This window comes from Coccinella septempunctata, chromosome 9, assembly GCF_907165205.1.
Source record: "Coccinella septempunctata chromosome 9, icCocSept1.1, whole genome shotgun sequence".
Taxonomy (NCBI): domain Eukaryota; kingdom Metazoa; phylum Arthropoda; class Insecta; order Coleoptera; family Coccinellidae; genus Coccinella; species Coccinella septempunctata.
In genome coordinates this window covers 10,949,708-10,971,281 of record NC_058197.1, presented here as the reverse complement: position 1 = coordinate 10,971,281, position 21,574 = coordinate 10,949,708, and the positions used below count along the sequence as shown (strand labels likewise).

The 21,574-nt window shown below is 37.5% G+C and overlaps 4 protein-coding genes across 5 annotated transcripts in view; 1 reads left to right on the top strand and 3 right to left on the bottom strand.

Moving 5' to 3' along the window:
* The window catches only part of LOC123320672 (flotillin-2), a 248,107-nt gene that overhangs the window by 205,341 nt on the left and 21,192 nt on the right, over positions 1–21,574 (top strand). The window lies entirely within an intron of this gene.
* Positions 111–4,166, bottom strand: LOC123320663 (glucose dehydrogenase [FAD, quinone]-like). The gene is made up of 3 exons (XM_044908038.1): positions 4,001–4,166; positions 1,836–2,139; positions 111–1,780 (listed from the first exon to the last, which is right to left on the bottom strand). The coding sequence occupies exons 2-3, from the start codon at positions 2,133–2,135 to the stop codon at positions 209–211; spliced, it is 1,872 nt and encodes a 623-aa protein (XP_044763973.1). The 5' UTR covers positions 2,136–2,139; positions 4,001–4,166; the 3' UTR covers positions 111–208.
* On the bottom strand, positions 10,746–14,767 carry LOC123320655 (glucose dehydrogenase [FAD, quinone]-like). The gene is made up of 8 exons (XM_044908028.1): positions 14,576–14,767; positions 13,669–14,067; positions 13,350–13,598; positions 12,942–13,291; positions 12,120–12,667; positions 11,879–12,050; positions 11,268–11,552; positions 10,746–10,880 (listed from the first exon to the last, which is right to left on the bottom strand). Exons 2-8 carry the CDS (start codon positions 14,046–14,048, stop codon positions 10,813–10,815), a joined length of 2,052 nt encoding a protein of 683 aa, XP_044763963.1. The 5' UTR covers positions 14,049–14,067; positions 14,576–14,767; the 3' UTR covers positions 10,746–10,812.
* LOC123320659 (glucose dehydrogenase [FAD, quinone]) lies at positions 16,563–21,447 on the bottom strand. Its single transcript, XM_044908035.1, has 5 exons — positions 21,336–21,447; positions 19,811–20,008; positions 19,548–19,718; positions 19,135–19,488; positions 16,563–17,885 (listed from the first exon to the last, which is right to left on the bottom strand). Exons 1-5 carry the CDS (start codon positions 21,364–21,366, stop codon positions 16,717–16,719), a joined length of 1,923 nt encoding a protein of 640 aa, XP_044763970.1. The 5' UTR covers positions 21,367–21,447; the 3' UTR covers positions 16,563–16,716.

The following is a 21,574-nucleotide window of genomic DNA, read 5'->3' as shown; positions in this document are numbered from 1 at the left end:
CCAGAACAAATCTTGCTGATCCTTATATTACTGTGTGAATTTAGGTTTGTGTGAGCTTTTAGATTATGTGGATTTCTATGACGAAATTGTTAAAAAAACATGAGGGAGGCTTCAATTTTTAGTGAATAATTTATTCAACAAAACTACATTATAAAAAAGGCTATTATCGTCTTAAATATTGAGCAAATAATCAAGCAACAAGGACCATTCAGAACCTGAAGTGTTTGATAGCATCGAACCCATTCATAATCAACTGTGCTCCCTTTTGACCAACCATCATAGCTGCAGCAGCAAGTTCACCATAGGTGTTCGTTGGAATTACACTAGTATCTACAACCCTCAATTTACCGACGCCATGAACCTTTAGAAGTGGGTCGACTACAGAATGAGGGTCTATAGACAAACCCATCTTGCAAGTACCAACCAAGTGATATCCGGTGGTACCAACATTCCTTATGGCACATTTCCAGTAATCGTCAGTCTTGAATTTATGTTTCCTACAGTTGGGAATATCCACGTGAACCTGTTTTGCTGATAATTTCCTGAAAGACGTTGTTTCGATTTGTTTTTCAACTATTCTTATGCCTTGGAGTAGTACCTCTACGTCTACTTCTTCGGAAAGGTACCCAGGATCTACTATGGGTTTGTCATGGGGACTCTTAGTCTTTAGCATGACTTGTCCTCTAGATTTAGCATCGAGAAGGGTTATATGGACTAAGAGAAGATGTGAATTCTTATTTGCATCTGCCAAAGATTTGAATGTGGCTTCCTCCAAATTGAATATTCTTTTGTACTGCGTAAGAATGAAGGCATCTTGACGTGGAATAATGGTGTATCCAAGTTTGATATTGGGGTCCATTGAGTGATTCTTGGTACTCACAAGACCAATCAAATTATTCAAACCTGTGGTTGATAATATTCCTTCTCTATTAGCAAAATATCTATAGAGTTCCTCAGTGGGATTGAGTGATAGGTATTTCATAGCGGATTCGTTTACTTTCACAGCGAATATAGGGTACATAAAGTGGTCTTTCAAGTTGTTTCCAACCTTGATATCATGGATAGTATCAATTCCAAGTGACCCCAGGTGTTCCCTGGGTCCTATGCCACTTAACATCAAGAGTTTTGGGGAGTTAATGGCACCAGCAGAAACAATAACTTCTTTTTCCGCATATAAACTTATAGTTCTGTCTCCGATGTTCACTTTGACACCGTTAGCTTCCTTCAGATCCTTATCGATGATGATTTTCTCCACAAGGGCCTCGGTTGCTACTTTGAGATTCGGCAGAGATTTGTATTCTCCCAGGAAAACTTTGGCGGCATTCTGTCGTACGCCTTTTTTGATCGTTTGCAAAGCCTCGAAAAATCCGATTTGGGTTTCGTGGTTGTATACTTTATAACCTAGCTCCTTCGCGGAATCCAAAATTGTGTTCCTAATAGGTTGATGAAGTCTATTTCTGGTGAGAGGAAGGAGACCTTCAGTACCATACAGTTTGGCTGTTAGGAGTTCATGCGCTTCCAATTTCTCAGATTTCTTGAAATACGGAGAGACATCTTGATATGCCCACCCGATATTGCCTTCTTCCAACCAAGCATTGTATACGTGCTTACCACCTCTTGTGTACAGCATGGAATTGATGGTGCTCGAACCTCCCAAGACTCTTCCACTAGGTATGAGGCATCTTCCGTTCTTGAAACCCAGACAGGAATTGTTGGACTTTTCAGTATGGAACTGCCAATCCTCTATCGTCTCTTGTAGACTCAAATGGAATGCGGGAATCTGTGGGAAATAAATCTGATTGTTTTGAAGGTCGACAGGAATAAGGAATACTCACATCGCTGGTAGGTGAAGGGTACCCGCCTGCTTCTAATAAAAGAACTTTATTAGTTGAATTACTGGCTAGTTTCGATGCCACAGTAGACCCAGATGTGCCTGCTCCGATGATAATGAAATCAAATACGTCGTTATCCACCAATGCAGCGCCAGCGTCTACAGGGTAATCATCTTTACTACCTAACTCACATTGGTTCGCAAAGAGAGTGTTTATGAGGGTTAGGAAGAAGATTCCAGCATCCCCTGTCACGCTGCTCGGGCATGATATGGGCTGGTGTTGGTAGAGGCCAAATGCCGTCATGTTTCTGTGGAAAAAGTAATGATATAACAAAAAATCTTCATCTATTCTATTCTGTAGTCATTTGGGAGAGTGATGTTTTCATGAGGATAAACACCCATGGTTGAGATTTTTCCCCTCAACCTAAATCATCAACTTCGCTATATTTTTCATACAAAACATGATTATTTTCATGTTTGGGCACTCAAATACTTATTTGTTAAATCAGTATAACTGACGTTGAGGGCTTAAGAAAAGAGCTTGAAAATTTCAGGGTCAAATGTCAAGGTTCATTGTACAATGCTTCACGTTAAAATAAGAACAAGACTCAGCATTAGCATACCTTCAAACAATTTCTCACAATTTAAGTAAAACTATACATTCCGCTGCTTGTTCATTCTCTTCCTTCTTGACTAACAGTGTACTTTGATCGCATGTTTCAAGCCCTGCAGAAGAAGTACAGCTCTCGTGACGTGTTCATTAAAATGGAAACCTTAGAAGTTACTTATATGTATCAAGCAGTAATTACTAATCTGACAGTTCTTCAATTTAAAATCTTATGGATTGTAGGCAATAATGCCCCTTAATATGCTTTGTTTCAATAGGAATGCTACCTTTCGCTAAGTAAGCAAAATCCAGATGAGTAATTGGGAGTGCAAATTAGTTGGGTTCCCCAAACTGGTCAAAAATGCATTTATTGCAGAACGAGATGAATAAACCGCTCATTAAAAGTATTTTCCATCGCTGGCTGCTTCATTTTTGCTACTTCTCAGACAGTTTTTGAATTAAATCTCGAAAACATGCCTCGTCTTCCGAGGCGATCCAAGTTGAGAGTCAGTTTGCGATTTCTGCGAAAGAAGTGAGTCAGTGACCCGTCAAATTGTGCTACAACCAACACACAGCAACCAGTTATCAAAAGGAGCAATATCTGGAGAATACAGCGTGAGTGTAAAGTATCACATTTGAGCGTTTTTTTTAAATGTGTTCTACGACTTTAGCGAATGAGGCCTTTCAACTTATCCCTTCAATTCTCTGGCTTATGAATTTTTCCCATGGAGTTTAATTATAGTCAACACAAATGATTCTGCAAGCGCCCCTTGCGTTTGACTTGGATCTGCATCGATTTAATGCCCAAAATTCTTTGTTCTCGAGTGTTTTTGGGTGTCGGGAAAGAGGCTTGCCTTAAACGCTGAAATGATCATTTTTGAAACGTCCAAAGCATCTACATGATTTATAAGTTGAAGTACTGTCACTCTGAACTGCCACAAGCATTCGATGCATTTCAGCTGAATTTTTCTTCCAATTACAGCATAAAATAAAAACCTCCCTCAAATGCTCTTTAGTCGAAACATATTTAACTCCTTGAAAGACAAGGTATGAAATTCAAAGCTATTCGAACCGAACATTATAGAATGATATCTAACCTTTCTAACACCAATAAAATCAGCTGCCACTCTGAGACGTTATTAACAGTCAAAGCCATTTTTTCTAAACGGGTTGAATAAATGATAGTAAACTTGAAAGGGTTAGAATTAATCCCTCGACATCTGCATATATTGAATTGGATCTTGTTGGCTTTGATAATATATGGATAATATAAAACCTTCGAATTAGTTCACCAAACACCTAGAGGAAATTGAGAATTTACATATCCCAGCAAGGAGAAATAAGATTGTTTTCCTCGAAAAGTCCTTGCATTGAGCAGTGATAAACTTGAGAAAAAATTAATGTTATTATTCAGAGGAATTGGTATGTATGGTTTGACAAAATTGGCTTGTAGAGTGGTTTCATGTTGAAGAACCTCTCATTAGTTTTTATAAATCTGCTTAATTTTTCAGCTTCCATTCCAACACTATCGATGAAGACATATTATTCATTGAAATACTTACTATGAGACACTTCTCCTCTTCGAAAACAACCACCCTGAACTCAACTGAACTTCTCAAATCGCCCGAAAAACACGTCTTGAGAACTTTCAGCTATCAATTTTTTTTTCCGCGCTTATGACGCGTTAAACCGACCAGGTATAATCCACGACTAGCGCGAAGTTCTTTACGGAAACCCATCAGATCGTTAGGATTGACCAGTTTGCCTTGCTAAGACGTCGAAAAAAATTTCGGATACCTGTAATTTATGCGAGGTATCGGTTTGTTTTTGTTGAGGAAATGTTTTTATTTATGGTATGTTAATTATCCGCTATGGGAAGGAGTTTGCGGTTGGTGAGGTTGTTTGTATGACCCGTGAGGTTGTTCGGGTAATGAAACATTGTAATGGACTGTTCCATTATTGCAAATTGTCTTTGTTAATGGATTCTGGGTTGCGACATCACTATTGGGTGAGAGGTCAATAGTCACTCAGTTCTTGTTTCTTTTTATTTGTACTTTGAATGGTTATTCAGAGTATATAATCTTCGGGATTCCTGAAGCACCATCACTTTATGCATCGCATCATACTCAGTTAGGTGTTTTCATCGATTTTCCAAGATGTATGTTTGCACAAATTTCCATAGCAATGACTTTAGTCTTGCTGCTTTCACACTCCTCTTCAAAGGAACATTTACTTATCCCAGAAAGGATTAAGCTCTGTTGGAGCTTTTTCCTGGTTTTGGGCTCATGGTGGTGGTTGATTGCGCATCCTCGGCTTCCTGATGTCGATCGTGTGTTGTTCCCTCCTCATCTTAGTGGTGCCGGTTGGATTTCTGATCTCTACGAACTTCTTGTCGAAGTTATTATTTCTATGTTCCTTCGAATTCGGATCAGGCCTGTAGATGAAATGACAACAGGGATGGTCTTGCTATCTTGCAACTTCCATTGTTCTTCGGAATCTTTTCACCTATCTAAGAGATTGCTATTTTCTAGAAACGTTACGTCCATGAAAAATACTCTGCTGTCATCTTTATTCATCTGATACAGCAATATGGGGTCAGGCCTGTTATATGAGTTATTTTCCGAACTGTGAGAATATCTTGGCAATAGCATGATATCTACTCTTGATTTCTGTGCCTGCGAATTTCTGGTAACCCCCGGTGAACAGCCATAACGTCTGCCACAGAAGCATCCTTGGCAATATATTTCATATAGTTCCTTAATCCCGGATAGTACTGATGAAGCCTTCTATCTAGGGAAATAACCTTCCGGAAGTCAACCAGTAGTTTCAATATGTTGACGTTGACCTCGTTCTGGTGTCCTCCATGGAAAGGTTTGCCAAACAGTTTCTGCAGCTTTGACAGGGTAGAATTATCAGCATCACAAATTTCTCGATAACGCTCTCATGAAACAATTTTGTTAAGGAAAGATGGTCCAAAATCCTTCAATTTACTTTTTCATACGCTTGGATGAATCCACAATACCTAGCTTTTAGGGTGGTCTGCATTATTCTTATTTTTCTCTGTATTGCTGCTAAATCGGTTTTGGCCCACGAGATGAGATCTCGGCAGCTTTGTGCTGAGCAAGCGTAGGAATTATTGCCTTGATCAGATTCTTGATGTTACAACAAGGTTTCATCATTCTTCTCAATCTTCGAGTGAACTCTGCCGTCAATGCTCTCTGCATTAGACTCTAATTGATTCGTCTTGCCTATATAATCCCTAGATAGCTATACGTATCTCCTTCGTTTAATGCTTCGATTTCCTCACATTCCTCGAGTTTGAATATAGCCTCTTCTATTTTGCATATCGTTTTATCGACAAGAAGAAATTATTAAATTTCGTCATTTGAATTGGACATCTTCCCACACCATTTATCTGTAACTTAATTTGCAGGCAGTCTCCCCAAAAATTTCTTGATGTACTGAGTCCTCGTATGTACCTTCTTTACTTTCTCGTTTATCGAGTAGGCGTTGATATTTTTGCATAGAACCTTCTGATAAATCCAGAGACAACAACGAGACGCCCAACTCCCCACTATATTTCGTCCGATGTTTTGCATCCTTGTCTCACAGCATCGAACCTGTTTGTAGATGGCGCCAAAGGCACTGGTGTAGCGTTTAGCGCGGGAATTATGAATTATTCTTTTGTGTACTACTGTTTTCTTGTTTTGAAGTATGGGAGCGATTTCGCGCAACCATGAAATTGATGCTGAAATTTTTGCTATGTTGATTATTATAATCAATTGGCAAACAATTTCGCTATCAATATGGCTGCGTGAAAATTTTTGGATGGAAATACAACTTTTCGAATGGTGGTTTTACGATTTATTGGAATTTGAATGAAACTAATAACAAACATATAGGAGAACAATTGAAGTATTAAAAAAGGGAAATATAAAACAAAACAAGTAAAATAGAAAGCAAGTAACGTATAAACAACAAAATAGGTCAAATGACCTTCACATATTCTTCATTTTCATCAATTTTTTCGATTTGATTATAGCATTTTTTTGGTTTTTAAATTTCTGGTTTTCCCTTTTAACCCACCAGACTATTCCAATATTTACAATACTTTGCACTGTTATAGTTTCTATCTGTTCGCAATGTTGTTCACATGTTAACCATGAAAAATCAATGTGATTATGAACAAATTTAGAGCCATGATATGGAAGGTCAGAAATATTAGAGTTATCCACCATAAAATTCTCCAAAGAAGTTATACCTTGTGCAATGGATATTGTGAATACAACACTTGGATAATACAAACTCCTCTTATCATCTGACCATTCCTTGTTCCAGATGAACATGTTGTGTGCCTCCAAAACATCTGATGACAATAGAGCAGAACAACCCGTACACGTCATTTTCTTATAGATGCCTTTCAAAATGAAACCAGCAACATAAGCTACTGAAAAAGTTTCTGCACGGCCCCCATTCACATCTGCTTCAATTATGGATACCGTCTCCTCTGTTGATATTTCTGGCATACATATGACTTCAACTTCATTAGGTTGATATTCTCCTTCTTTCTCATCTTTCTCCAGAAATGATTTTAAATTGCTGAGAAGATCATTATTGTCCTTCTCACAGTTTGAATGAGTGGAACAATGAATTAGATTGTTTAAAATTTGGGCTTTCAAACTACCCACAAATTGAAAAGCAGAGGGATTATCATTACATCCTGATCCATATCTGATGCATCCAAATAGGTTCTCTAAAGGATCTTGATTTAGAGACCTTGGACGCAATACTGTAAATCCTTTAGAATGCACATATGCCCAGATTCCCCTGATAGCATTCAGAGATGTAATCCAACCCATTTGAGATGGTGGTGTACTTTGCTTGACCTGCCCGCTTTTTGAAAGCCTTTTAAATTTCCAACTCTTCACCATTTGCAAAGCTTTTGGCCAATATTCAATATGAGGAGAGTTTTCAGTAATATTACATTTCAACTCCTTTCCTGACTGGTTGGTGTTCCCATTAAAACTATCGAACAGCGTATCCACTTCCATCAGGAATGAGGCTGTAGCAATACACTCCTGTTGCATTGCTCCTAAAAATTGATATTCGATGAAAAAATATAAAGATAAATTTGAAATTAATTTTACCATTTCTTATCATCGAGTACAAATATGCTGACACAGTTCTACTCATTACTTGTGCAGCTATGTTAACCTTCATGGCATACTTCATGATTGGGTCAAAAAAATTATCTTTCAGCTTATGAAGGGACCTGAAGACATAAGGAGATGCCTTGTCATGCTCATAAGCCCAACGAACATGCGAGAATTTGGCCTCCATAGTTGCAACGCTTTCTTCTATTTGAACGTTCAGAAATACATTGTATTTCCTGAATAAAGCATAAGTACGCTTTAATAAATGAGGGACATCGTACATAATAAAAATTTTTTTGGCTCCATATATAAAATATGGTTTTTGAGTTGTCACACCCAATTCTTTCAGGCACTTGACATTGTTAACACCCATATCACAAATAGTTGCAACAATGTCTAATTTTGCTACGTTTGTAACAGCTTTGATGACATCAAATAGACAATTTCTAAGAATTTCTGAACTGCAACTCTTGTGGGTGAAGTAATACGCTATAGGTTGCTTCCATTTACGGTTTAGTCCCACAAGCATAAAGGCTAGAACTTTTCTGGCAGCCTGTTTTCCACTTCTTTCTCCTCCAAAGTCCTCAAAGCCAATGATTTTCTTCTGGCCCTTATCGTAGTACAAGTTTTCTTTGATGTCCATTTCATTAAAGAGCAACACGCAACAGCGATCAAGGTCCTCTTTTATGTTTTCATTAATATGCTCAAAAATGTTTTTATTTATTCCAGCATTCAATGGCACCTTTTTGAGCAAGTTCAATACAGTGTTACGTGAAGGAAGCGCAACAAAGGAGCTCAGCAATTTGTAGCATCTGGGACTTTTCTTCAATAATAATAGACATAATTTTATCGTCCAAAGTCCATCTTCTGCCTCTTTTACCCTTCACTTTCGAACATCTCAATTGAGACATCATGAAGTTCCAGGATGTTTTAGGCATGTTTTCATATAAATTTCGAACCTCTGGGGCATCAGACAACTCTAAAACGCTCCTTAAAGTTTTAGACTTTTGTCTACATTGTTTTTTGAGTTTCCGTAAGTGGTCTTCTTTTTGTTGGATGATTTTCACCAATTTCTTTTTCCTAGGTGAAGAGTGTATTATGGAGAAATTTTCTATATCTCTGAAAATTTTTCCTCTTCGTTTGGGTGTTTGTGGCTGATCCAACTGCATACTATTAGAGAACCCCTCTGCATCTAAAAACAATGTGAACTTCAATTTTTATATACCTACAGTTTTTGAGAATTTTCAATTCCTCTCACATTGAAATATTCTTGATAACAGCATACAAACAAAGGAAAAAGGGCGCCAAAGTTTATTTTGAATCGTGGCGTTGTATACACTAGAGATTCGGTCCTAATTTAAAACATACCTGATTCAATAATATTTGGGATATCAAATTCGATTGGCATATCATTGCTACTTTCAGATACAATAAATCTGCTTTCTTCACATTTTTCATCTGGCGTTGCAGAAGTCGAAGCGAGTGATTTATTGAAGAACTGCATTGGAACTGCATCTCTGAGCAGTCTATAATTTATAGAATCTGTGTATGATTCTAGAGTGAAATGTTTAGAGCATATTCTGTAATTTCGGAGATTCTCTCCCATGAATCTCATTCCTAATTTTTCTTGCCAGATTTTGGATCTGAAAATATAAAAAACAACATTGTATTCACAGTTATCACTGGTATAAATATCATTCATCACTGGTATTCGTGTCCTGACCAGAAATAAAGGTCGAAACGTCTGCATCTCATTAAGGATTTTTATTTCCCCTGTCCTCTTTGCCACTACATAGTTGATTATTTATGGTATAAATATCTTCAACTTACTTGTTAATATTAGTTGGAAATCGATGCATTTTTGGTACTTCATCTTCTCCAGCTCCACAAATAAAACATTTAACCATTTTAAAAGAATAATTTGTCACAAACAAAGTCTCACAAAATTTAAATTTCAAACCACTGTCACTCAGTTGACGCATGTGTAGCTGTATTCCGTGTTGCCACAAGTATTTGCACGTGGACTGATGAACATAGAATAGCGCTTTCGCCATTGGAAATGGAACATTGATTTTGTTAATTATCTCGCAATGGCAGTTTATATTTATACATTTGGCAACGCCAGCAGAACCGTATGCAGCGCCTCTACATTCAGGGCCGTTGATGTTAGACAAAGATAGATTTATGTTATTTTCATTGAAATAGACAAAGATGATTGACATAGCCTGAATCGGACAAATTTAGTGAAGGAGTTGACCGTCTCGTTGTTGTCTCTGATAAATCCTCAATTTCAAAATGTCAGTATTAGAATGAGCAGATATCAATAAATTCAAAATAGCAGTTTCAGATACTTTTATTTTTGTTTTTGGCAAATGGAAAACTTCGTTCTAGTTACAAAAACTTAAAGGAACTTTTTCAAGGCTATCTTACTGCTTTCATAAAATGGAATGGACAATATCTAAGTTCCGCTAGTGGTTTAAAATACTCCATGTTTCTCGTGTATTGAGAAAAAAATTGCCGAGTGTGAATTTTACCGTCATATACTTTGACGAATTAGTGCATTATCCGTATTGAAGGCAAGAGTACAAGCAGACATTTCTCAAGAGCTCCACTACGCCAATTTGAACTTAAGAAGATATACTTGTTTAAATGTTCAATAAATGGCCCTTATAAAATCTTATTTTTTCTTAAAATTGAAGGGATATTTTCGCCGAAATTTTTACATTTTAATACTTGGCTTTAACCTCAAATAACGTTTTTTGTGAGGCAATGGAGCACTTGATGACTTATAGTGTTATTCATCTACCGTAAACCGTAAAACCGGGAACTTCAATGTGGTCGACTTTCCTTAAGCCCGTTCGTAACAGCCGAGAATTCTCTGGAGAATTCCCTACCAAAATTTGGTAAGAAAACGGCAGAGATTATTTTGTATGCACCTGAACAATGAATTCTACTGAAAGTGCTTATGTAACTGTAAAGAATTCACGGCGCATGAATTCTCAAGTAAATTCTCTAGAGAATTCTAGGCTGTTGCAAACGGGCTTTAAATGGCAATTTTCGAGTCAAAAACAGTCGACAAATTGATTAATCGAAACACAATTTGGAATGACGGATCAGGAATTTTATTGAGGTCATACAGGGAAGAAAAGAAATATTCTACTGGAACAATATTTATTCTAAACGTCAATTTACAAAAAAGATATCATTATCGGTGCTCTTCTTCACCAATAATCGGGATCTTCATTCCTCGGTGAAGTCTTCTTCATAACTGGTTCATGTTTCTTTGAACCTGCAAAGTAGAATTTCAATCAGAACAGTTTTCTTATAAAATCTCAGTAAAATTCTGAAATTTTTAGATATATTCAAGATCTATGAAGGATTCACTTGTTTCCTTATCTAGAATGAAGCAGAGGATGGTGCTAGTTAATAGGTTTCCGATGTTAACATGCATTTAAAAGTGATGAATAATTAGATATTACACCGGCATTTTCGACCAATCATTCAATCAGTTTTTTTCAATTTGCTTTCAATGAATTCAGCGCAATACGGGCTCGAATATTGTTTCAAAATGCCACTGCAATTTGTAAGAAACACAAAAAAATTATAATTATAACCCTCAAAAGAATAGAATCCAATAGGAACCCTGTGGCACACCATCATTTCTTAAGCAACCAACCTTTTTTGCTGCCCACATAAACATCTCCACCATTTTCCGAATTGTCTTCAGTTCCTATTTCGTTGGAATCTTGGTATTCCTGGTCTTGATTTAAAACTCCCCAGTCTTCTTTGATCATATCTGCTGCCTTTTCAGCAATCATTATTATTGGGGCGTTGGTGTTTCCGCTCACTATGTAGGGCATTATACTACCATCCACCACTCTCAAGTTTTTAACCCCTCTAACCCTTAGTCTAGGGTCAACGACGGCTTCCACGTCTGTGTCGTTTCCCATCTTGGCAGTTCCTGAAGGAAAATAACGTAATATGAAAAAAGTCGTCAAGTATGCTATGGAATTTTGAAGGTCGATATTCTGTGTCTTAACGTAATTCTTAGCTTCTGCTGTACTATTTCCTAGGTGAACTGTCAAGTAAGCTTTCTAGATTGTTGTTGTATTAAAATTATCAGCAAATTTATCATTGAATCCTAGTCTTAAATGGGGAGAAAATAAAAGGGTAGTGGAAAGGCCCTATTGATAAATGTTTCAGCTACTTCAGTTCGAATATCCTAATTTGCTCACTCACGTTAAATGAAAGTTTTTTTTTGGCAGTTAGGAAAAGATGATTACTCACCAACTGGATGGTAGATGGTAAGTGTGTAGTGCTTGGCTTGACAAGCCCAGTATTCATCTGATAAAAATTCGTAATGGTGGCAACCAGGAATCCTGTAATGGTTATAGGTCGCGTTGTATTTGGACATTTCTTTAGACGTCAACATCTTATAGGCCAACTTGGCTCCATCAACCTAGAAATGTACAAATCGTTAACTCCTGTTGCTTAGCAGCACTGTAAATGATGAAATGTTAACACTCACCACCACATCCAAGTCATAGGGGTCAGAATAATAATTCGGGAATATTTTAATGTGACTCTTGGGATTCTTATCTTTCAAAAGCAGCTTCCCTCTACTTCTCGGCCTCAACAGCAGCACAATAACGCTAAACGCATCTTTGTATAAGATCTCCTCGAACACTGCTGAATAGATGTCATCAGTAATTCCAGCAGCTCTCTTACTAAACAATCCGCCATCCGTATTATCAGCGTAGGAGGCGAAGAAATACTGGATATCTGGCCAATCAGCTTCTGGATCTTGGTATTTAGTGTTCACAAAACCCATAACCTCGCACTCTGGTAGCCAATACATTGGACCTTCCTTCTTTTGCGCGAAGGATTTGATGGTGTCGTCGGAGAATACTTTGGGCAGTTCAAATCCGCATGTCTTGTTGGTGTATTCTTCTGGAGGGGTGTAGAGGAAGGTGCATCCTCCTAAGGCTACGTGGTCTTGGAGGTTTCTCCCAACATAAGGAGAGTCTAACAGCGGTTCGATGCCTACTTCTTCCAGGTGCTCCTTTGGGCCGATTCCTGAAGACAAAAAATTAAATCTGGAGTGAATGGATGCAATTGTAGTCTACTAAGATGCTTATAAAATCATTTTGCTGCCTTCAGTCACATTGAAATGTGATAGTCCAAAAGTAGTATAATCAGAATTTGTCAAAAATGCAAAATCATATACGTGTTCAGTGGGTATGCTATTTCTAGGATCAATTTTATGGATCACAGTGTTTATTGTATGGAAATGCAGCCTTCGTAGTTTCTACACAAGAAATCCTGGAATGAACACAAGTTGCTGTCTTACCTGACAGCATAAGAAGCTGAGGCGACTGTAAAGATCCAGCGCTAAGTATGACTTCTCTTTCTGCGTATACCTTCTTCTTCAATCCGAACTTATCCAGAAGAACACCTGTAGCTTGAAGATTATCCTCGTTTATCAAGACTTTCTCCGCCATTGTCATCAGACTGAAATGAAGATTTGGTCTTTTACAACAGGGTCTCAAGAAGGCTTTGGCTGTACTGCATCTCAGACCATCCCTTAAAGTGCCGTGGGATAGGGTGAAACCTGTTTGATATTCTCCGTTCACATCTCTTACTTCATATCCCATTTCTCTGGCGGCATCCAAGAACCAGTTTGCCATTGGTGAATGATATCTATAGTTCATGGACATTATTATAGAAACAATATTTTGTATTTGTATTTCAAACTTACTTGAAATGCTCCACTGTCAAATATCCCCCAGTTCCATGATAGGGATCGTCTTTGAGTTCTTCAATCCTCATGTCTTCAGATTTCTTGAAATATGGGAGAACATCATCGTAGCCCCATCCAGGCAAACCTTGATCTGCCCATCTATCGTAGTCCTTTTTGTTGCCTCTTATATACAGCATGGCGTTCAGTACACTGCAACCTCCTAACACCTTCCCTCTTGGCCAGTTGCAACGGCCACCTACCATAGCTCTACGATTATTTGACATAAAATTGACATTTCATCTACAAATTATACCTGAGGAATAAGAATCTAACTCACTTGCAGTAGTTTTCTCCTGGCTCTGTTTGGAATTTCCAGTCGAAGGGAGACAGTTGCAAGCTGGGAAACATCAAGGGCATATCTGTCAAACTGATCTCGTCCGGACCTGCTTCGACCAATAGGACGTTCCAGTAGGGGTTTTCGCTGAGTCTATTGGCTAAGACTGAACCAGCGCTACCCCCTCCGACTATGATGAAATCGTATGTGTCTTTGAGTAGTCCAATCGGTGTATCTTTAACCCTGTGTTCTCTGTCCAAGATGTCCGGCCTTTGGTTTAGTGTAGATGAGTGTAGGTAAAGCAGGAACCCAAGGCTGGGTCCTAAAGTTAGGGCCATTCTGGTGGCAGAATAGAGGTTGAGTTGTGTATGGATATTATCCATGTTTGCTGACCTTGTAGCCCTGTAGATTGAATCTATTAAATCACTTGTGATTGATGAACCCTTATTCACTGATATATCCAATTTCATGGTCACAATAAGTATCAGAAGATGCCGTAGCGAATATTGAAATGAATACATTCGTTCATTCATATTATCACCTAAAGCATGTTATGAACCATTATAGCCCACAATTTGCATTTAAATTTGTTTAGATCATAACGAAAAGTAGAAATACCTCATTCGCACCATTTGAATTTGATTTGAGGTACTCCCAACAATTTGTCAGTTCGAATCGAAATAAAATTATTCATTCTATTCTTATTCATCGCCTACATCCATGATCTATATCTATGAATAAGACGTTTATAAATTATGCAATACTTTTAAGGATAGGTTTTTTCCTTCTTGTACAAAATTAAGGCAATTTGAAATGAATCTCTTGTTGATTTCGTAATTCTGTTTTGTGGTGAGATATAAGTAAAAGCGATTTAAATTTTTGTTGTTTACGACAAATTAATATTACTTACCTTCTCAAAAAAAATCCTCGAAATTCTTTCAAATAACACGCAAATTCACATTATACTTCTGCAGCATTCACACTATTCCCAATTATTCCGTGAATTGATGAACTCAAATGCAAATGATAAATAAAGTTGCTGCCTTGCATTTTATGTGAGATACGATGCTTTCAAAGTCATTCTACTCCAGCTATATTTTCCGACGTTTCAACGAAAAATTGAAAGTGAATTAGTTGCTCGGTATTATTAATTAGATAAATGGTACATCCATTTGTTCAATTTAAATCAAAATAGAGGGGACTTCAGATGAAATGTATACATAGAAATTTCACAGGGAGTTTTACTGAATTTTATTTCAGAATTTTGTTTTTCTTCGATATTTATCGAATTTATAGGTGAATATACATGGAATGACGTCATCCTACAGAATCAAAATATTTTTAGATATTCTATTCTATTTGGAGTGAAGTGATTTTCAGTTATTTTACACTATTATCCATATAATCAATCATGATTACTCCATAAAAATCTCATCTCATTAAGCTCAAACAGTTTCAAGCGAATTTATGTGCTTGAAACTCTTTTACCTTTGGAAATTGGATGCATTTCTTCATCAAGACCAAACGATTCAACCGAGCTCGGTGTGGTTTCGAGATTTATTACTAGAAGAGTTGCTTCTTTAGAATATACAGGGTGAGTCTTTGACTCGTACAAATATTTCAACAGTAGAATCTTGAAGTCGAAAGAAACACTTTTTTTCAACATTTTTTCCGAATCTGCTCTGTTTGAAAGATACAGGCTGTTGAAACACCAAAAAAAAATGTTATTTCTAGTTCTATCTTCTATTCCACAAATGGTTTTATCGAATGTAATGAATTTTGGAATATAGTTTTTCATTTATTCAATTAATCTTTTTCGAACACAAGATATCACCCACGTCTTCCAGTTTTCTCATTATGACCATTACGTATCATAAAAATATCAACTCTTGAAACTAGGTTGAACGCTATCTAATGAACATTTGAACGTTTTGTAAAATAAAAGTATTCTTCATATTTTTTCGTATAACTCGCCGTTTCCGAGTAATTTGATGTTTAAAAATAAAAAATATCTGTGACAATCGGAAAATTGGGTACTTTGGCTGAACTCTGTTTGAAACGTCCACAGATGTGTAGTGTCACAGCTTCAGCTAGTTATTCTGAAGGGAATTTTGTTTCTCTAGGGGTAGCACTGCTAATTATGAAAACTAAAAATGGCTATATCTTTTTATCATGGCCGAATAGGAAAAAATGGTATAGAAAAAGTGTTTCTTTTGACCTCAGTAATCTACTGTTGAAATATTTGCACCCGTCATGCTAAAAGATTCTAGAAATAATTATTTTTCAAAAATATCGTTCTTCCATAGACCTATTTGAGGCTCTTCATCACAATTAAGAAAAAGATCCATTTTCATTGGTCAGGGACATGTTGTACTTTCTCATAGTACCGATAATAAATTGAACAGCAAAAATGATTACCGTGTACAATGAATTTGCTTTTAATTATGGTACACTTGATAATGTTAACAATTCATTACGGTTCGTTCTCTTTTCTTAAATTTTATTATTCTTCGATTAATTTTTTTTCGCAACTTCAACATGAGATTTCCAATTAGCTATTATTGTTTGCTATATTTCTGTCATTTATTGAAGTAACTACAGAGTTCTCAAAAATTATAACATCGCTGCTGGCTTTGGATCACTCTTTTTTTGACGCTCTTCTCAAAAAAATTTTTATATTTATCATCGTATATTCTTATAATTGACACCCACTGAGTCTTGTCACAAACACTCTCTCTGAATACTAAAATACTAAATTCTTCAGTTTTTAACTTAAATATCAATCAATATCAATATCAACATACTCTCCTAGAAATCTCACCTAACATGATCTTCTTTCGAAGAAGATTCATTTCCATCGAAAAATCGGGGGAATTGCAAAATATAGTAACTTTTTCTTCAACTCCGACATATATTCATTCTTAAATCTAAACGCAATACAATCTAACATATTTACAAAGATATAACTAATTCATAATATACATTTGCACTCAAACATTCCAGCAGCATGTCTATACAGGTAACATTTCTAACTCACGAAGGCTTTCGAATCTATTGCAGTACGTTCATTTTTTGGAAACCACCAAACCGCGATCTTTTTATCCACAAGGATTTGATCAGGTCCGCCCCTTTCTCTCCAATCATAATAACTGGCGCATTCGTGTTTCCACTCACTAACGTCGGCATTATAGAAGCGTCAATTACCCTCAGATTCTTGGTTCCGTACACCCTCAGTTCTGAGTCAACAACCGCATCTTCATCCCAGTAAGGTCCCATCTTAGCTGTACCTACAGGGTGATAAATCGTGGCAGAATAGTGTCTGATCATGCACTCGTAATATGGATCTGTATGGATTTGAATATGGTTGCAAGCTGGGAATGGTAGAAATTTGCTTTTGTAGTATTTAAAAGCAGGTGTCCTGCTCAGAGCAACACCGATCTTAACACCTTCGATGAGTGTCCTCATATCGAAATCGTCTTTGAAGTAATTCGGGTAAATTAGAGGAGGATCAAAAGGATTCCTGCTCCTTAACTTGATCAAACCTCGACTTCTGGGCCTGAGTAGCACTGGAAGCAGACTGAACGAATCCTTGCCAGTTATTGGTTCGAAAACTTTCTTGTAGAAATTCTCAGTAAGCCCGTGAGCTTTCTTCAGCTGAGCACCACCATCTGAATGTGTTGAACCAGAGATGAAATGGAACTCAATATCTGGAAAATCCTCTGAAGCATTGACGTATTTCGTATTAACGAAGGCTAAACCCTCCACGCCTCCCATGATAGTCAGCGGTCCTCCACCGAAAACAGCGTACTGAAGAACTGGTTGCACAGCATATACCCTGCTTAAGAGAATTGATACGGGTTTGTCGATCACGAAGGTCAGTCCTCCCAGTCCCACGTGGTCTTGAAGGTTGTGACCCACCTGTAGATCTTGGATGACTGGAATCTTGAGCTTTTCGAGGTCGGATTTGGGTCCTATGCCGGAAAGCATGAGGATCTGTGGTGAATTGACAGCTCCAGCGGATAATATAACCTCTTTCGTGGCTCGTATGCGGTAGATTTTGCCGTCTCTGACGAATTCGACTCCGAAAGCAACTTTGGTGGAAGGGTCTATGAGGACTCTGGTTACGTGACAACGCATGGCAACGTGGAGGTTTGGTCTGAGACGGATTGGGCGTAGGAAGGCTTTTCCCGTTGAACATCTCGCACCTCTTCTCACAGTTCCTGAAATAATGTCATAGTTAGTTGAAAACTTCTGGTGAATAACCCTAAAATAGGAAGCCTGAAGATTAATATCTTGGAAATCCCTAGATAGCTATCCTCTGTGGAAATCGCTGCTACCAAACCAATAAATGCTCTGATGGCGTGCAGAAGATGGCTTGGCCATTTAACAAAAATACTGCGATGAATGTACGTCTTGACTATGAAACCAATAATCACTTTTGTGGCATGCCAATAAAAGTCTGATCAGCGCAAGGAAAACAATGGACAATACACGAAAGCTAGCCTTTGTTTACATCACTGGTACTATGATAACGTGCCCAACTAAAGCACTGGAGATCACAACCAATCTCTCACCTTTTCATCTGGTGGTAAATGGGTTAGCCCATGAGGCCATTTCAAGAATATTCAGGGAAGGTGAGGGTGGTAAGAAAATTAGGAATCAGAGGTCCTAGATCTTTCTGACCAGATGAAAACTAGCATCGATAATGCACTCAGTAAGATGCTGAGTACAAAAAAAATCTGGAAAGGAAACTCATCAATCAAATCCCCAAAAAAAAACCTTCAAATGGCATACAGATTATTCAAATACCACGATAGGTACTGGTACAGGTCTAATCGGAGCTGGTACCAGATGGTCACTATCGCTAGACCGCTGTCCAAGCGTGTTCAACGTAGAAGTATTTACAATCGGAACATGTGTGGAAATTAACCAAAAAGAAATGTGAAATAGACATACATTCTGACAGTCAAACTGCGATCAAAGCACTGAACTCTCATGTCATCGGTTCTAAGATGGTACAGGAGTGCCGAAGAAAACACAACGGAATAGGTTAGGTTTGTTTAGTCTGCGTTCCTGGTCACTCAGGAATCAAGGTAAATGTACCTACAAGAAAGAGTTTCAGGAGAAGGATAAACCCGAAGGAGAAATACTCAGGAAGAATTTTCTGAGGCTGGATCATCCCAAAGAGCTCTTTGAAATTCAACACTGCGACATCTAAGAAATATCTGGATTCTAGAAGAAGATTATGCCACACTGCATTCTCTACAGAGCACTGCCCTTCAGGAAGCACCTAACAAAAATGGGTCTAGCAGAAACTGACGACTTCAGATTCTCTGGGGAAGAGAATGAAACTCCAAATCACTAGGTGACGAAATACCTCGCCTTTGAAAGCCAACGCAAAAAATTATTTGGATAAGAAACTTGTAGAAGCAAGGGCCTTCTCAAAGATATATTCTGCCATTTTCTTACCTTGGGCCAGCATGAATCCTGACTGGAACTGTCCATTTATATCCCGGTTTTTGTACCCCAACTGTTTTCCCGCTTCCACGAAAGCAGCCACCAGTGGCGTATGGTAGGGGGCTTCGGAAACTGTGAGGTACCCTCCTTCAGAGTGGTACGGCGTTTTCGTCAAGTATGGGTTCTTGTTGTCTTCTGATTTCTTGAAATAGTACAAAGCGTCTTTGTAGCCCCATCCTGGGTTTCCCAAGGATTCCCATATTTCGTAGTCCTTCTTGTTTCCACGTAGATACAGCATATAATTGAGTACTGATGAACCACCTATGACTTTTCCTCTAGGCCAGTTGCATCTACCGTTGTTCATTGCTGAAAAAACGATTATATCAAGATCTCTCGATTAATCGATGAAATTCAGAAAGTCCTACCTAAACAAGCTTGTCCTTGGGGTTCACTCTTGTATTTCCAATCGAGCTGGGATAATTGCAAATAGGCAGCCATTAAAGGTACATCGGATATTTCTGTTTCGTCTCCACCTGCTTCCAAAAGAAGGACTTTCCAACCCTCTATCTCGCTGAGGCGGTTTGCCACAACAGCTCCTATGAATTAGAAGAATTGAGTAAATCATCATGATCATCAGGATAAATGAAACTGCTGTTCTGAGAATATATCTGGTGGTTAAAAGGCTTACCAGCAGATCCAGCACCCACCACTATGAAGTCATATCTCTCGAGTAGCTCCTCCGATGGTACGTCAATCGGCCTTGACTCAGGATCCAGCATTTCGTATTGAAAGTATGCTATTGCCGCCACCAGAGCAGGAAGGAAGTAGGCAAAATTGGATGCAGCTGAGCTGAGGCCCAGCAGAGGCCCTGCTATGGCACTCATCGCTAAAAATTTGAGGTTACATCAGGATCTGAATGAAGAATATGTTATTGCAAATGATTAACAAGAAATTCGTCTAATGGTGTATCTGTAGACCCTTGCCATTTCGCCCCAAATATAATCATAGTTTACAACTTGGTAGTCTAGATTCAGATGCAAGAATCTGTCAATCTCAAATCAATTTAAGATTAAACATCGATACTTTACAAATAAATATGCGTTGAGAAACTCGCGAACACTAAAATCGAAAGTAAAACTGCACCTACCACCCCTAAAAAACACCATAGTATCTCAACCACACATGAACACATCCAATACACAACTGCCTTCTTCATATATTGTCTAATAAGACTTGAATGTTTGGCCAAAATTTTAGTTTTCCTATCACATACTTCACTTTCTATTTCTTCGGAACGTTAAGTAAAGTGTCCGATACGATAACTCTTCATTGGCCAATTGATGAAACAATGGGTGAATTTTAATGATATTTCGGACACTTTTTATGGTAATGCTCTGACTAACGGCACTCCTGATCGATATGGCATATGCAAGAAGTTGCACGTAGACATGGAACTTCAGATACAAAATGTAAAGTTATTATTTCCTTCACCAAGTAGGAGTATTGAATTGGTTTGCATTGCCATTGATAAGCTAGTCCTGTTGCTTGATATTGAAAGATAAATTATAAAAACGTATTCTGGATCGTGGTGAAGCAAATTTTCACCAAGTTAATGCTTCTTTGGTTCATTTTTGTTAGAAATACACAACAGCCCTTTGGACTGTTGTGTACTCCCATCCATTTGAACACAGGCAGTTTGTTTGCAAGATGCTGGTGTCTTTCTAAGTACTAACTTCTGATATTAATTTCTTTGTGTCTAACACATCGAGTAATAAGTATGAAAGTTTTACCTCTTTTGGTATTCATTGTGGGCGTCTATTTTTTCATGCTTTTTGTCGATTATTCATCATTAATTTCAATGTTGTTATTATCACTTTTACTAATTCTATGATTAATTGTAATTGTTTTATGATCTTTAGTAGTTTTACACGTTCAATCTCTACTATTGAAATGAAATATGGTTACTTGGAGTTAAAAGTTTTCCTCAAGTTATTTTTGGTTTCTTACGATCCGAACCCGGACACACCTTATGTATTTATGGAAAATAAGGTAAAAAATTCTTCCTCACTAGGTGTTTTTTGTAGATTGACAGATTGCTTATAAATGATTATCATAATAACGAAAACCAATTTAATTTTTTTTTAACGTTATATTAAGAAAACTCTTTGAGGTACTTGATTGATTGAAAAGATTCGAGTTATAAGTAGAAATACCTGGTCTTGTCCATTTGGTAACCAAACTCATGGGTCAATATATTAAAATCCGAACAATTCATGAGTTCTTTAAACTTATCACTTGGATCGTCATGTCAATGTAAATTTCATGATTTATTCATGGAAATACGAAACTGGAACAATGCAGAAAAGTCTACATTATAAATGACCAAATGTTTTCTCCTATGCCGAAATCTAATGAGAACGGGCATGAATAGATATATTTCAGTTTATTTCTA